The sequence below is a fragment of the Chamaea fasciata genome, unplaced genomic scaffold, assembly GCF_029207755.1.
Source record: "Chamaea fasciata isolate MVZ Bird 193981 ecotype frontalis unplaced genomic scaffold, bChaFas1.0.hap1 SCAF_9, whole genome shotgun sequence".
NCBI lineage: Eukaryota > Metazoa > Chordata > Aves > Passeriformes > Sylviidae > Chamaea > Chamaea fasciata.
The window spans coordinates 25,817,125-25,834,178 of record NW_027094094.1 but is presented as its reverse complement, the minus strand read 5'-3'; the positions used below and the strand labels follow the sequence as shown (position 1 = coordinate 25,834,178).

The 17,054-nt window shown below is 36.8% G+C and overlaps 1 protein-coding gene across 1 annotated transcript in view; it reads right to left on the bottom strand.

Moving 5' to 3' along the window:
- NRG3 (neuregulin 3) overlaps positions 1 to 17,054 on the bottom strand; it is a 343,134-nt gene that overhangs the window by 91,628 nt on the left and 234,452 nt on the right. The window contains exon 3 of the mRNA XM_066191557.1: positions 8,132 to 8,205. Coding sequence (XP_066047654.1) covers positions 8,132 to 8,205 — 74 coding nt within the window. The remainder of the gene's footprint in view (positions 1 to 8,131; positions 8,206 to 17,054) is intronic.

Genomic DNA, 17,054 nt, shown 5'->3' with positions numbered 1-17,054 from the left:
GGTCAGTCCAAAACTGTGACCTGACAAGTCAGTGATAGACAGCACCTTACCCCTCCAGGAAAAATCAAAAATTCCTCCTGAAAGACCATGGGAGATTGACACCAACAGTAATATGTTGTCAGTAGAAGAGTACACAAGTCAGGAAAGTTAGTTACTTCGGGTAACAGGCAAAATTAGAGGCTTCCAGGGTGTCACAGAACATAGACTTCAGCTATATTTGTACTTGCAGCTTTCCAGACACGAAATGGCCAACAGCAGATCTAGGAAATCATAATGTGTTTGTAAGAGGGATAGGAGGAGTTGCTGTTTCAGAGGCTCATCACTTCAGAAGGTGCTGGTTTCGGGAGAGCTGCACCGCCTCTCATGGGGCCCCGGGATGTTCCCGGCTGACGGTAGAGCGGGAATAGCAATTCCCAGCCAGAGGTTACACAAGGATGTAACCTCATTCACAGCCATCTGCTGGGGCTCTTGGGCAACGAGCGACTCTGCTATCAGATGGTAAACTTCCCTAAAATACAGGTGCAAAAATCACTACACAAAGACCTAGAAACTCTTTAACTAGACACAAGTCCCACATTTCACAGATGAATGGTAGTTTGGAAAGGCGGCCTTCAAACTCCTCTGCAGGAGGTGGCTTTCATTTCCTTTTTGATTTACAGCAACTATGGCTACAGAAAGACATGATGAAAACTTCTTGTTGGCCGGGATTTGTATTCCTAGAGATCTCATTTTCTTTCTTCTTTGGGATTTGTACTGACTCCATATAAAATGAATCGTTGAATTTCACTATTATCCTTCCACAGACATGCAATTTTTAAAGAAGAAGAAGGAAACAAGTGGTTTTGAGATTTGTTTAGAGGTTTGTTGTTTTTTTTTCCCCTGCTGTCAAAGATACGGCATTTGTCCATTTTCAACTTTATTGTAAGAATGTCTACAGAGATGCAGCCTGCACAAGCTGAATTCCAGAAGACCATCTATGGCCTAAAAGCCATGACAAAACCAGACATAATTGAACACCTCAAATTAAAAGTTTTGAAAATAAAACAACGTTGAGTAACTAGATGCCAATACATTCGAGTCTTCCAGGAGAAGAGATGAACAGAGAAGAATAAGGAACTAATGCTCGTTTAAAACTAATCAAAGGATTTTGGTCAAATTCAGATTGAATTCTTCTATTTTTCCAAATAAACCTGTATGACTTTTTATTTCAATGTTATTTAGCTAAATAAAGATATCTGAATTTAGCAAAGACTGGCATTTAATTTAAAACTGAAATAATTAATGGAAATAAATGGTAACCTCCCTACTAATATTTCCAGAAAGAAAGCCAGAAGGTGTGGGGAATAGTTGTGCAAACCCACTGCTGTTCGGTTTTTTTTTTCTAAAACAACTGGTAATTCAGAGAAAGTAGGGAAAAACCACCTCTGTTATTGCACACAAAAGTAATGAAAGCAATTTAGCTTAATATTTGGCAACAGCTCTCACACGAGTACATTGCTTTTTTCTGTTTTGACTTGAGGAGAGCAACAGAAATTTAGAAGATAAATGAACTCACAGTACCCTCCCCCTTCATTAGAAAAATGAGGATCCCCAATATCCTTGTCATTTCAAAAATCTATTTTGCAGTATTGACAGAGAAAAGAATAAATTAAAAAAACATTATTCAAATACATCTATACTGCACATTCTGTACAAGTCTCTGTTAGCTTATCCATATATTCAAATATTATTAGGTGTTTCCTACGAATTTAACTTTTGCTTTTAGGATTGTAAGAAATAACATTATCAAAACTGGTAGTGATTTTCTTTGCCCATGGCATTAGTGGCAATGTGTGACTTCAGTTAATCTCTGACTTTAACGTTTCAGGACATTCTCATAACAAACACGTTCACGCTTCCATTATCACTGGTGAATGCTTTTACTGAAGCTTTGTTAATGTCCCACTTCTGGTTTGGAACATTCCATTCCAGTTCTGCAGAATAAAGCCTAAGTTCTTATTTTAAGGAAAAGAAAACAAGACCAGCAACAAAACAAATCAAAAAGTTCACAGAAAGTCAAATTTTACAGCTTCCATACAACACGAACTTGAGACCACATCATCTTTTATTGACCATAGCCCAAGGTTTTTATACACCTGAACAAAGAGGAGAGAAAACATGTCCCTCATTGCTCCAGGGATATATTTTCTTTCTAATTATACCTTGCTGATGTTTCATATTTCTCAGCCTGTCTCACATTTGAGGCATCTTTTAATCTTTTCTCATTGAAACTTCTGGAAAGACTGCGTTGCTTTTCTTCTTTATTACTGTTTCAATTAAGGCAATTCCTTCCTTTCAATCCATTAATGCATCAAGACTAGGTTAATTTGTGATGCATTTGAACTGGAGGAACTCTGGTTATAAAGAGACGGCAGTTGAGAGAAATGTCAGATCCACGTGATGGAGGCTAACAGATCTTCTACTGACTTGTCGTTTTTGGGGACTTCCCTTGACGGTAGTAACCACATCCTTAATTCTTAAAACCTAATTTTACAGGCTAATAAAATACCACCTTTTGATTATTTAATTTTTGTAAAAACTTAATATCCTAGAGCAACGTTACTTTTTTGGTGAACACACAGGTGGTGTGGCACTTTACCATTAGTTTGATAAGAAAGCATAAAATGACAGCCACTATAAAAGATTGGTCTACAACCTCTCCCTTCATATGCTTTTTCTGAATAAAAAAAGTCTTGAACAGATGAAATAATTAATGCAGAGGGGCTTAAAACTTTTTCTTGTCAAGACTAAGTTAAGCCACAAAATTCAGACTTAGATCTAGATTTCAGAAGTTCTTTCTGAGATTAAATAAGTCCCATGTAAAATCTATTTAAGAAGGATTTGTCCTCCACAAAACTCAACTATCCAACTCTGGGCAGTCTCCCACTCCAAACTGCCCCTATTTCCATGCAACCTTTGAAGTCTTTCCAACAGCAAAATCTTATTTTTTCCTATGCCTTCTAGAAATCCAAAAAGGAGAAAAAAAGCAAATTCAGAAGGAACTTCGACAAATTCAGAAAGGTTAAGTCGAATTGACAAAAAATGTTATTCAGGCCCTAGAAAATCAGTCATTCAGTAAGGGGCACAAGTTTCATTTTATGTATTCAAATTACTTGAAAATATATTTTAGAGATATTTCACAATGGTGATGGTCTTTATCCTCTATTTAATAAGAGCCCCTTTGCAAAACAATTTTCTAGTGTCCAGCGCAGTAGCACACACTTCAAAGCCAACTCTGCTTAAGGCAGGAGGCTGAATTTCCTGAATTCTCCTGACTTCTCTTGCAACATAAATTATCCTATGATTTCACATAATACTGTGAAATCTAGATAAGGGAAAAAAATAAAATTAAAAGCCTAAGATTTTTTATTTCCGATTTTCTTGGGGAGCTTTTTTTTATTTTTTTTTTCTTTTTGTGGACATTAGTGGAGGTCTTGGGGCTTTGAATTCATTTTTGGGAAGACATTTTTTCATTTGTAACCTAGCTAGAGTTGTTTTTCTTATCTACAGTCCCAGTCTTCCAGAAGAGGGAGTTTGATCCTTTGCTACAGAAAGAGGTAATCTAAGAATGAGCAACTGCAGGTTCCAGATACGACACTTGCAGGTTTCTCTTTGATGAGATTAAAAGAGAAACATGTGTACCATGTTGTCACAGGTTAAAGTGTTATAAGACCACAGGCTATAGCTTACTCAGTGGGAAGACTTTTGACATTTGAAAAAGCCAGTTTAACATACCTGAAGCATAAGAACATGGAAACCAAGAGGAAAAAAAAAAAAAGTCAAAGTAGAAATGAAGCATTTTAAGGAAGCACAAAATTGACACAGTTTGGCATTAGTTTTGTCTGGAGGCTGAAAAGTCTTGAAATCCTCAGAGCAGGGATGCTAAACAAACCCTGTTTCCAGTGGCTGGTTCACAGGGATTACAAGTGGCTTACAAGTGAAGTATGATCAGAGTACAGAAGAAATTACATGATGGGGTTGACTGCAACAGCAGAAGCACGACCTGGAGACATATAAGCTTTCCAGCCCACTTTTATTCTTCCAGGAATAATGCATTTATTCTGCAAAAGGATTGGATAACATTCACAGTATGTGATAGGGGATCCCTCTTTACTCAAGCTTCTGAGTCAAATGGGGCAACTTGAATGTTAGTATAAGTGCAAAATTAACTCAGCATCATAAAATTGAAATACACATTTTGCATGGGAAAGTAGCTTTCAATGCTAAGAACAATGTACTTGTAGGTGAAAAAGAGCAATTTTAGGTAATGTGATAAACTCATTTTCAATGCCTCATCCCCACTTTGGAATGTGCCCGCAGAACAGTCACAGCTTTAAAGGTTTTACTTTGCCTCAGTATAAAAGCAGATTTAAAAAAATGTCTGCAGCACACATACAACTTACCTTTCAGGACTCATTGGGCCAGGCAGGTCTACTCCAGAACACTATAAAGGATAGTAAAGGAGTACATTTCTACAATTCACGTCGTAAATAAGTTCCCAATCCTACAGATACTGATAGGGCTACAGAAAAACTTCTTCCACATGAAGTTGTATTAAGGCTGTACTTAAAACGCTGAAAGTGCCAGTGTTCTACCACAGCCATTAGCTGTATTTATAGAGGAGTTAGCCCAGACAAGGAAAGCTGAAGTAACATTCTAAATATACTCCTTTCCATCCAGCATGTGACTGCTTTTTCTGTTCTTTTTGTCCCATTACTATTTCATCGATATAATGGAGAAGATGACTGAGAGAGAGTGTTCAGGGACTTCTCCTGAACATGGCTGTTAGATTACCTCCTCTTGACAGAGTTTGCGAGCCTGGGTGGCTTTGCCATGCAGCCTTTTCCCCTATTGGTAACATTAATTTTGTTCGATTCCCACATGCCTGAGGCTCCCATGGTTTAGGCAAGTTTCTCTCATATTCCAAGATTAAAAAACTTCTGAACTACTTGGTTTTGGATTGTTTTGGATTCTTTTTTAACAACTTCCTCTTATAGCCAGAAAACCTTGTCAAGAGCAGAGATATTAAGGGAAATGGAAGCTGTTACACCTGTGATGCTCAAAGGTCCAGCCAAAGAGCCTGTGCCTGGAGTGTTTTGACATTGGTCTCTGTGTGTTGTACTTTATTTTTCTTAGTACTTTAATCCTATCTTTGAGCTGAAGGAAGGTAACAGATCTGACTGCAAGAAGCCATGGATGCCAATTCATGAACTCTGAAACATCATCAGATAGCTTCAAGAGTGTTTCCTGAAAACAGAATCTTAAATACCTTAACCCATTAGTTGAAATAAACCACATGTACACGATCTAGCATGCTTTAATCCATATTAAGTATTAAATAATTTCTATTAATATTTGTGATGTAAAGTCAAGACCTGCCTAACATACAACTAGAATGAGGTAAGAAGCTGGTGTTAAAAATATTGCAGAACCATAACACACTATTTTTCACTATACAAATAATATGCAGATAATAGCTACACTGAACGAGTTTGGTTTGTATTAGCAGCCTATTTTTTAAAAAAACAACATAAGAAAACAAAGACCAAAAATCAAGGTGCTTTGGCCCATAAACATAAATACAATTTTATAACAAAATTGTTGCTATTTACCAAGTGACTGGCACAGATTCACTTTCCAGTCACGACAAGGGTATATTTTGAAAATACAACCTGTGGTATCAAAGGCAAGGTAAGACAAAAACACTGCTTCAGTATTTCATATGTGCAAACTTCAAATAAGCTAAGTGTTAGCAGATGTGTCAACAGCAGCACATTCACTATCAAGAACACCCTAAGCAATCCCATAAAACTCAAATGAGCTGGACTTGTTCATAAAGCTTGACTGATACCAGCCAGTGCTGGCTACCTGCAGCCCAGACAAAAGAGCCCTCATCTCATTTTTCAGCTTTTGAAAATTTAGCATTGCATTTAAAAAATTGCTTCTTTCTGAAGCCACCTTCAAATTCACCCTTCAGCCATTCTCTTTCTAATCCAAACACATTCAACCACAAACCTAAGTTTCAGCAGTGCAAACCCAGAGCCTTTGAAGACGATAACACTGTGCTTGACTACTGTGTCAAATACTTTTTACACTCCTCAGGTTATGCAAATAACAAACATTTCTGCCACTGAGTGCTACTTATCAGCGTGGTATTAATTTTTTTTTCTCTCTCCAGAAGGAAGATAACTACATTACTGATTTAACTCCTGAACAAAATGTTGTCACTGTCCAGCTGCAGCAGAAAGTTCAGTTATCTTCCTTCCAGGGTCGACATCCTTAGAACAAGTGCACAGACGTCCACAGAAATATATCACATTATGCTGACACACAGAAATGGACCTGAACTGGACCTGTCTTTTCCTCTTTTGAAAACAGACCAGGCTCAAATATAAGCTAAATTTCAAAACTGACTAGACACGTATTTAACTCATGTTAACCTTCTTCATTCATACCAAAAGAGAGGCTCCTCCTGGGCCATGGGTGTGTCCAGTGGATCCATGACAATGTCAAGCCAAAGCCCCTTCTCCTTTTATACTCTAAAGAATATAATTTTGAAAGAAAACCTCAATAGAATAAAAAAAAGGCGCAAAAGGTGTCAAAAGGATGTTTTAGCAGAACTTAGCTCACTGAGCAGGATCATGTGGCTGAAAAACGCTCTGGAAACAATAAAGCCAGGACGCAACTGGAGTAAGCATTTAATAAAGAGAAGCAAGTCTGTGCAACCAACACAAAGAAAGAAACAACAGTACTATCTGCACCAGATAAACACTATGGGGCTTTTGGTCTTGTTAGATGCAGGTGAATCTGGGAGTCTTTTGGGGGCTTTGTGTTTTATCTGCATGGATTCAACCTCTACTCTTGCGAGAGTAAAGCCAGAGTCCCCTCTGAAAACCAGGTCAGATAGGTACCACCCAGCTCTGTTGGTAATCAACAGTCCTTTCCCACACTTTTAGGATACAAACTACCTTTTTCTTTGACATATACACAGCTTCTATACTGACACATGCACATAAAACTTGGCTGAGGTAAAATCAGCCTATTCACTACAAGTTCTGCACTTTACCATTAAAGGTCAAGCTAAGGAGAAAATAAACCAAACACAAAGCAAACTGTAATGGGAACTCCACAAAGAATTACAAAGCAACAGGTGCCTTTGGAAACAGGTTTTCACATGGAAAAGCAAGAGAAAATAAATTTAAAAAGCACAAAGACTAGAAAAACAAGCATTGTTCTTCAAAAAAACCCAAAAAAACCAAAACAAAACAACTCAAATCTAATTTCAAAGAGCACCCAAAACCAGAAGACTTAATATGTTACAGTTTCCAGGTATATGAACAAAACCGAGAGATTGGATATGACCCTTTGTTGTATGTCACTTCATTTAAAAATGTAAGATAAACTTAATTAAATGGATTCACCTCCTAAAAATTCATCTTAGATAATATTTTTGACATAGGTTTATTAGTTGAGAGAATTTAGAAAGGGAAACAGTGGAGTAAGAGAAGATATATGCAGATGGTATTCTGACATGTACTGACTGGCCACTGTAATAGAAAGTTACTTTGTCTCCACATTACTACCTAAAAGTACACCTTTATTATTTATCATTTATGCAAACAGACAACAAATCACTTGTCAAAGTGAAAAATAATTAACTGTAATAAACCTGATATAAAGTATTTCCAAGGAGATCATAATCTCTTCAGTGCCACACAGTGTGCACTTATTTCCTTTTGAAGGAATCACTTTGCACTCTATACTGGGTTTCCTTTTAGATTATGTAATTTCATTTGCTGTTGAGTCAAAAGTAGAGAAATACAAATGTTTTGGCTCTAAGCAGGGACAGTATCATTCCAAACAATAAGGAATCCCATCCCTTGATGGACTGCCCTGCTGGAGCAGCACATGCTTTACAAGAACAGAGACTGGATTGATGTGGTTTTATCCTGCCAACAAGAGCATCGCTGTTCTTAACACGCAGCTGCAGTGCCCACAGCACGGACTGGCTGACTACAGGCAAAGGGTCATCTCACATGGCAAGAGCAGCCTCCAGCATGGATTGAAAATATAAGAAAAACGTTTGACGTACTTGGATCTGACAAGATTGAGTCGGTTTTCGGCAAAAATTGGTCACAGCGGACTCCTTGGTAGCCCTCTTTGCACCTGAGAAAAAGGGGATAAATGACAAACATACGCATGCGGTAGTAAAAGGTTAATTTTAAGGTACCAAATCAAGCCTGCCAACACTGCATATCTACAATATGCAAGTTACCTGGACTACAATGAGAGCATGCTTATTACTGGAACACAATGGAAGCAGAGAAAATAATCTGTATTTCAAAGAAAGTTCCCCTCAAACAGTTTGATTATTTTAAAAACTATGAAAATAAACATCATTTTAGCATAACCATCCTTTTAAATATCAATTCAGTGAAACAACCAAAGTAAAAAGCTGTATAAAATACACATATTTGCAAATAAAATGAACTTTTTAGGTAACATAGCACTTTATAAAACTACCATACTGCACTAACCATGTGACAGACAACTTATCTTTGGCTGTCTGAAAAAGCAGGGAACAGTTAGCAAGCCATTAATTTTAATACCAGTGTATACTATGGTTAAAATATAAAAACGATAGACATCATCAGGCATTGTTTGCAAGCAGGAAGTTTAAGATGCCTGTGAGATTAGATTTTGAAGCACATAAACCATAATACCCTCCTGCCTCAACAAACAAGAACTGGCTTTGACTGAGATTGTAATACTATTATTTATCTTGAAGCCTTACTTTGAAGCAATTCCATTTACTGCTTTTGAACTGTTCTCAGAAGTCTCATTTCAACTAAGTGTATCAGAATCAGATCTTTAATTATTTACTCGTCAAGCAGTTTTTCAGAGGAAAGTGATGGACACTTTAATTATAAATGATAGCAACAGGGATTCCTTATCTCCCAAAGCTCTTGCACATCACATAAGCAATATGCTCAAATCAGCATCACCACCTTTCATTAGGGTTGACAACTGCAGCTTGAATGATGTGATAATGTCAGGAGGAGAAGTTATCTGCTCCTTCACAATGTTTTTACTCAGGCTTCCTCTAAATGTTGCCTTTTAATATGCTTTTGATTTAATAAATTAATGGTTCAATGAGAAGTACGTATCACTGGCATTGACTCAGGGATAGTAAGAACACTTGTGAGGAAAATATGTAAATTACGTTCCCATCAGACCCAAAAATGTAGTAAAAATCTACAGTAAGAAAAAGACTTAAACCCCCATGCATAGAATATTTCAAAACCTCCCTTTCGGCCTTTCTCCCTGGTGGATATGAGGTACTACTTTAGAGATCAGCTTCCTCCCAGTACTTGACTACCTATAAAATATCTGACTTGAAAAAACTGTTCAGGTTTTGCTTCCTTCAGATCTCATGACAGTGGTCATAAGTTATTGGTCAAGGAAAAGAATGTTCTATTAATTAAAACTGTCCACTAGTCAGAAAAACTGAAGAAGTCCACATACACTCAGACACTGCTGCACGCATGTTTTGCCTCTGATTATGAAATACCAGGAGCTGCCTCACATCAAAAAGAAACTCTCCTTCTGAGAGGAGTTGGCAGACCTCATACCAAAGCTTAAGTACAACCTGCACTGGTGGGGATTCTTGCCTTTCTAAGAGCATTTTCTATTAACTTCTTGACACACATTTGCCCCTGCCTTGGTTAAGTCACTCAGCTTTGCAGAATATACATTTGACAGTTATAATGCTACAATATGATGAAAGGTGATCATGTTGTGGCATTCCATAATCTTTATGTGTCCTAAATAGGCAGATATGATATGCACACATGCTGCCCATTGGTATCACACCTCTGAGGAGGAAAGCACAACAAGGACTGCAGAAAACCCTACTAAAGCAGCACTGTGGTGACACATACAGAAGTTCAGGGAATTCCAAATGAGGTCGCTCAATATCGCCATATGCAGTGTGAATGATCAAATACGTATTTGTGGATGCCTTTCAAAAACCTCTGATAATGAGTTATCAGAGAAACCTTGAGAAATGCTTAGGTGCAGCTCACGGTTCTAGAAATGAGCGCGTGATTCTGAGACAAACAAATGTTTATTAGAGATGCCGTAAAAAAAAAAAAAAAAAAAAAAAAAAAAAAAAAAAAAGAGAAGAAAAAATAGAGGGGAAAAAAAAAAAGGGGATATTGCTTGTAGTGAAGCAAAAGCTCTGATCTGCATGTGGGACCCCTACAGCAAAGGCTGGAAAGGACAACCTAAGATCCATTCCAGCACCAGGAATGGCTCCTCTGCTGAAGCACTGCACTGTATCAGCAGGCTTGGGCTTAAGTACACACCATGGCAAAGTGCTCTAAAAACGGTCCTAATTGCAGCCTCTTTGCAAAATTAATATGAAAAGGGAATTCTCTATTTTGTATTCAGATTTTTACCCAAATGAGTATGTCTGTCTATACTCTAGACCAAAAATATCAACAGGATTGTATTGTATGAATGGAATTATTTAAATATTTCTGATTGAATGGTATGAAAAGAGAAGCACAGGTAAAACTAATCTGCAGCTGCTAAAATGCTTGCAAACAGCATATCCCTAACTGGTAAGTGCTAAATTCAACTAAGATTATTTCATCATGTCTTCTTCACATCTTTTTTTGGCAATGTACTTTCCCAGATGATTTTTTAAGGTCACCAGTAACAAACTGCATTGTGCATTGCACTTGGTGAAGTCAGCCACAATGACCTCTGTGTGAAAACATACCCACAAAAACACATCTCTCATTCCGCGTGAGGCTTTTTTTTCCTTTCCACTTAGGCACATTTGCACCTAAGTATTAAAAAGTAAGCAAAGTATGAGACTTTATTCATTCTTTCATTGTTTTTGCTACTGTTAAATAGTACTGATACATGCATTTTCTAGTCAAAGAGATCATGGACACTTTCTGTGAGCATTTTCCAGAACTGTTTCTAGTACAGCCGTATGGAGCCAAGGGAGATGTCAAATAGCTGACTGTGTCACTCATAAGACTACCACAGCACTCCAATTTTTGAGGTTTCAGGTTGGATACATTTGAAAAAGTAAAGTGAATGTGGGTGAGGAAGATTGTGTAATAAACAAAGATGAAGAATAAAACAGATTTAAGACAGCCGAAAGGGAAGAAAGAAAATCTATTTAGAAGACTTAAGATAGGACATAAAACTTATGGCCAAGAAGCCAATACTTACACAATTTACATTTTCCCCAAACACCTCCATATAGAGCTCCAGATCCCTATTAAGCCTAAATATTTACTTTTCAAGGGACAGCAAGGCACCAGCAAACTGCAGAGGCTATGAAAGATGGCAACACTATGAATCCCCATTCCTTTCATCCTTCTCTGTGGCATCCATTCATCTGAAATGGAAGCAATTCTCCCTCCTCCCCAAGTGTGGTGATCACATTGCCTCTGACCATGTGAGTTCATCTCAAATGAAAATTCTGAAAGTGACAGTTGGCATCTCAAGAACAGACTACAGCAGGAGAAAAAGCTGAGGGACTATCCACCAGGAAAACAAGCATGTTCTAGGCCAAAGGTGATTTGTGACATTAAAAATAAAAAAAAAGTCTTAATAGCGCACTGCCCAAAAGATTAACTTATACGAACCTATAATCTGATTCTAGTCTCATAAACAGGAGTAATCCAATTTGAAAGATGGAATTAATAGTACCTATGAAAAATGAAATTTAATTTTTGCAGTGAATCCAAATCAAGACACATTTCCTTCCCCTTGTAAAACTACAAATTGGCAATCTCAAAGATGATATCAATTAGAATGATCCATCTCAGGGGATCAGTTGGAAATTATTTTCTCCTGACACCATTATATATCCACTGTACTAACATTCAGATGCCAATATGAGAACAGACTGTAGTTCTTATTTATTCTCTAAGTGAGAAATCCAAGATCATGAAAAAAAATATTCTAATGGTCTGTAAAGTTCAATCAAGTATTTATTTTCACATAGAGAATGCAATACTCTTTTTCCTGGGTCAGAGAGTCAGTTATACAACAAATCTATGATAGCAATCTATGACATTATATAGGACATTGGACTGTCCCACAGTCTAGCCTGAAATATGCTGGAAACAATGAAAAATAATTCCTGTGCTCTGCAGGTAAGCTAAATATAGATTTCTGCAATGAGAATGACCTGAACTGGAACACACAGAAATTTATATTTATTATTGGGATTGTTATGAGGTGTAGATTTTATTCACAAGGGAAGAAAAATTAATCTTAACAGTGAGGGTCAGACAGGATGTCTTGTCATTTAACAGACGCAGCCAGTGTAAGTAGAAGCGAAGCTTCCCTGGTTCCAGAAATCAGGCCACCAAATCATGAGTGAGAACACTGTGCTCAAAGCCAGAGAGAAAAGGAACCCTTCACAAAAATCAATAGTTTGCAGTTTGCTGGTCAGGCACCTGAGGTACGAGATTCACATTCCGTTTTTGGTGTGAAAATGAAGCCAGGTTTTCTATATCCCAGAAATGTCCTGATCATTTGAGTATTATCTATTCTGAAGACTGCTCCTTTCTTAAAGTTCAACCCCTCTGGTCTATGTTGTGCACGACATATAACCTACTAACTAAAATTAAACTAAATTCAATTTAAACACATAAAATACAACAAAATAAAGTAAAATGAATGCATGGCATTAAAAAGAACAAACTGGGGATCCAATAAGGAACTGGCTAAAGACACACTGCTTTTTGAACATACTCATGAATCTCTTCAGATGGGAAGGCCTGAACAGGACACTCACTCTCCTTCTATTTTTCTTTTTTTTTTTTCATTCAAAAAAGTTAGTTTTAGATAATCTCCACAACAGAGAAGCTACTTACTGCATAATAAAGGTTTCATACCACGGTTTGAACATTTTTTAGTTTGTTGATTGGACCTTGCAATCTACCACGTGATTGAAGTAAGATAGGTATCTGCCTTTTCCTTTTCTTTCCTTAAAGAAATAGTACAATTCTTACAGTATGGACAGCATCAAGTTTATAAAGAAAACCAGAAACCCACTTGTCTGTCAGTTTTCTTTAAAAATGTTGTTGCCATTAAAAATAAGTAGAGCAAGTAACCAGTAAGGTTATTATGCTGAAAAGGCAGACAAAGAACAGTAAAAAAAGGGGGAGTTTAACATAGTTTTCTGTAGAACCAGGCCAGCTGAAACACTCTAACACCATAGAGAAATTACAGTCAGACTTTTAAAAATCATATTTATGGTTGGTACCACTAACTCTGTTTTTCAGTATGTAAATTGTCAGTGCAGCTCTCTAAAACAGGGAAGTACTGTTATGCTCTCAGAGTAGATGGCACAAAGATTAGAGGTCACAGCTACGAAACCCTGAGACATTGCCTAGATTTAGAAGATAAAACTTCCAGCTAATTTGTTGACTCCAGTGTTTCAGGATCCTTTAGCCTTGGAGAAACTAAATGGGGACACTTTAGTAAATCCTCTGTAGGAACCACTGAACTAAACAAGGCTTTTAATATTTAAAAAGGAGTTATGTGGATTTGACTTCAATGCCTCATCCATAATTATACTGGAACTACTGAATTATCATTCCTCCCTCTCCTGATATAGGTGGTTGGCCTTCTTTGTCTTTCCTAAAACATAAGTCATAAAAAGAAATAAAAATTAACAAGGTATGTTAGTGAAGACATTCAAGTCATCCAGACCTATGACAGCACCTGAACTAATGGTAATTTCCCTTCCCTCAACAGACAAATTTCCTTTAATTTGAAGGTGTTCCCTAACAAAAAAAAGAAAGAATTAAGTTCCATATTCTTAATCAAGGCACATAGCCTAAGGAGAATTGTTACATAATGGTTCCAGACTGCCCAATTCACTTAAGACTCATGTTAGGTTTTGTATCCAAATATATATTAATATATTATTGATAGTTACTTGGTATCAAAAAATTTGTCGCATGTCCACACACAGATAAGCATTTCACACTAATGCATGGGCTTCACGCGTTTGAAGGGATGAGAATATTGCCATCTGCCTTAATCTCCTTAAAAACAAACTTTCATCTGTAAACCACAAAAAACATTAGAAACTGTGAGTATCATCTAATAAACCAAATGTTTAACCAAATAGCTGAGCTATAATTTCTTTGCTGTTTTGAGTTTAACCAACCAGAAAAACTGAAAAGTTTGATCAGGTTTTTCCAAAAGACACTTCTGTGATCAATGATTTACTATGGATGATAAACGAATATAGTCTTTCATTATGTATGGCATTCATCAGCCATAAGAAAGATTTTGAATAAATGGAAAGTGATTTCATATCATATTCAAAGCCTCGCACAGGTACGGCACAGATGAAAGCCATATTTAATACTTGAAAGAAAAAAAAAAAAATTAGACCCTTGCTTTATATTATGCCTGCCCAAGATTACCATCTTTATTAATAGAAACCCTTCAAAACATCAGCCAGGAACTGAACTTGAGTAGAAAAAAAAATGTAAGAAATCAATTAGGACTAAAAGATGTAGGATTTATTTTTGGTATCATGGTGTTTGGTGCCCTTCAAGAGGCCATTTGTTAAAGATGGCAATTATAACAACACAAGGTAATTGTAAGGAGAGTTGAAAACTCACTCCTAAGTGGCTTAACAGGTTTGCTGGATGTGTCTCTTCCCACTTTCCTCTCCAAATATTATGAGCCCAACATGAATATCTTTTGCTTCCAGCTACTTAATGAAAGCAACAGCTCTGGACTTTTTTCAAAAACTGTCAAATACATTTTTCACTTTATTACATTGAATATTTCCCAATTCAAAAGAGCAAAAAATACTCAGGGAATTTAAATTTTTTGTTTCAAGCCCAAGCCAGAAGTACAATGGATCCTTTGCTTATCATGGCAAAGGCGTGCCAGATTTCCAATCCGGCCCTGCAGAATCAAGACGATTTTTCAAATTCCAGCAAAACTTTCTATTAAATTTTTTTTCACAAAATTTAAAATACAGGAATTCAGACACTTGTCTAGTAATAACATCTACATTGAATACTGCTTGTCACAGATTCCGCTACTAAAAAGCTGAAGGTCACATCAAGCCAGTGCTTACCTACAGAGACAGAGTGCCTCTGCCAGGAACTCAAAACCCCTCAGTAATTCACTGAGCTATTTGTTTTGTACCTGTTTTTATACCTGGTTTGAAAAAAATAATTGGAGCCACTCAAGAGGTGTCAGTTAAAATATCCTTAACTACTACCAGATGGTCTATACCAACGATGCCCTCTGACTTTATGGCAGGGGATAAACATGCCTCTGCTACTGTATTTTCTGTGGCCTGCACACATCACATTTTAGAGGTAAGAACAAGTTGACATGCAGTGTAATTGCCTACCAAAGTTCAAATACAGGAATGTTTTGCAGAATAACCCTTCCTTAGCATATTAAATATCATTTAGAACCCAGAGGAAGAATAGTTTTAAAATTCAAACAGGCCACTCTCTGGAGATCTATAAAATTGCTGACTGAAAAACCAAAAATCTTTGAAGTTGCCCTGTTATACAGAAAGTTTTAGTCTTGTGTAGAAGTTTTTTTTTTTTTTTTTCTGAAGAGAAAATTCTACATGTTGTAATGATATTATGGCATTTGTATCACCATATAGATTTCACCTTCTGAAAGAATTTCTTGTTTGACGTAAAAGAACCTATGCCATGAAAAAGTACTACTTGACACTAGGGAGTCAAGTGGTTTTTTGCACAAGTTATTAATGCAACTTAATAAAAAAAGTTTCACCAGCCAAAGTATTTGTAATTTAGTAGGGTTTGGATGAGCATGTTTCAGACTACAGGGTGAACATTAGCTGCAGGAAATAACCCTTGAATACAGATGGTACCTCACCCATTACATCAGCGACATTATTATTTATTTGTGCAAAATAGAAACTTTTTTTCCAATGGAAAAGTAGAAATGTGGTTATTTTCTATATAAGATAAAATCACGTACAGAAAAGAACAGCGTTGACAAAAGAACCTACTACATTTGAATGAACAATTTTCATCTCTTCTCAGTACTTTTTGTAAAAGTAGGCAGTTGCATGAGAAGCCACCCATGTTCTGCCACCACCTGCCAAGCCCAACAAAAAAAGACAGCTTTGAGGATTTGGAATATTATCAAAGAGCAGTAACTCCAATAGGTAGCCCAGATTTGACATGCTTGCTGCCAGAACACACTGGCCATATATACAAGACTCTTGCTTGATTCCATTTTCAAAATAATGGCAGCAGAAAGCAACAATCAGGAAAGTCATTATGTGCCATTTAAAATCATTTTGTGGATTAGAATTAGTCTCTGACAAGATGTCCCTATGAACTTTGACGAATACATTTGCTTCTCTTGAATTCCTAATCATAAATCAAGTGAACTGAACTCAGCTATGTGTTCCTGGTAATTCTCTTCTGAATTCAGGTGAAAGAAAGGCAGCAGAGTTCACACTGCCTGTAGACAGTGCCACCAAATCCTTCCCATCACACACACACAAAAGGAGCAGAACAGGTCATTCTGATTGTATTCATTCTTATTTCAAAGGAACTAATTTCTAAAGACTAAAACCTTTAGAAGGAAAAAAACAGAGGTTGCCTGCTCAGCAGCTCTGCTCCTGTGTGACCTTCAGCCTGTTACAGAACAGCATCATCCCTCCCAGCACTGATGGAATGGCAGTGTCATAAGATCAGCACAGCTTTCCCTGTGGCTGGAATTTTGTGTGGTGAAATTATCAAGAGACGTGCAATAATGGTGGCAGTGTAAACACTAAAGCCATTCGGGTAATAAAATAAATATCCCTTTGTCATTTTCTGTAAAAAGCAGAAATCGTGTCTTGTCAAGCTCACTTATTCATAATGTTTTTCTTCAGAGAAAAAAATATTGAGAATTTTTATAAAGTGAAGCTATGTTAATGAAACATGCATTAAACATTGATTACAAGGAAA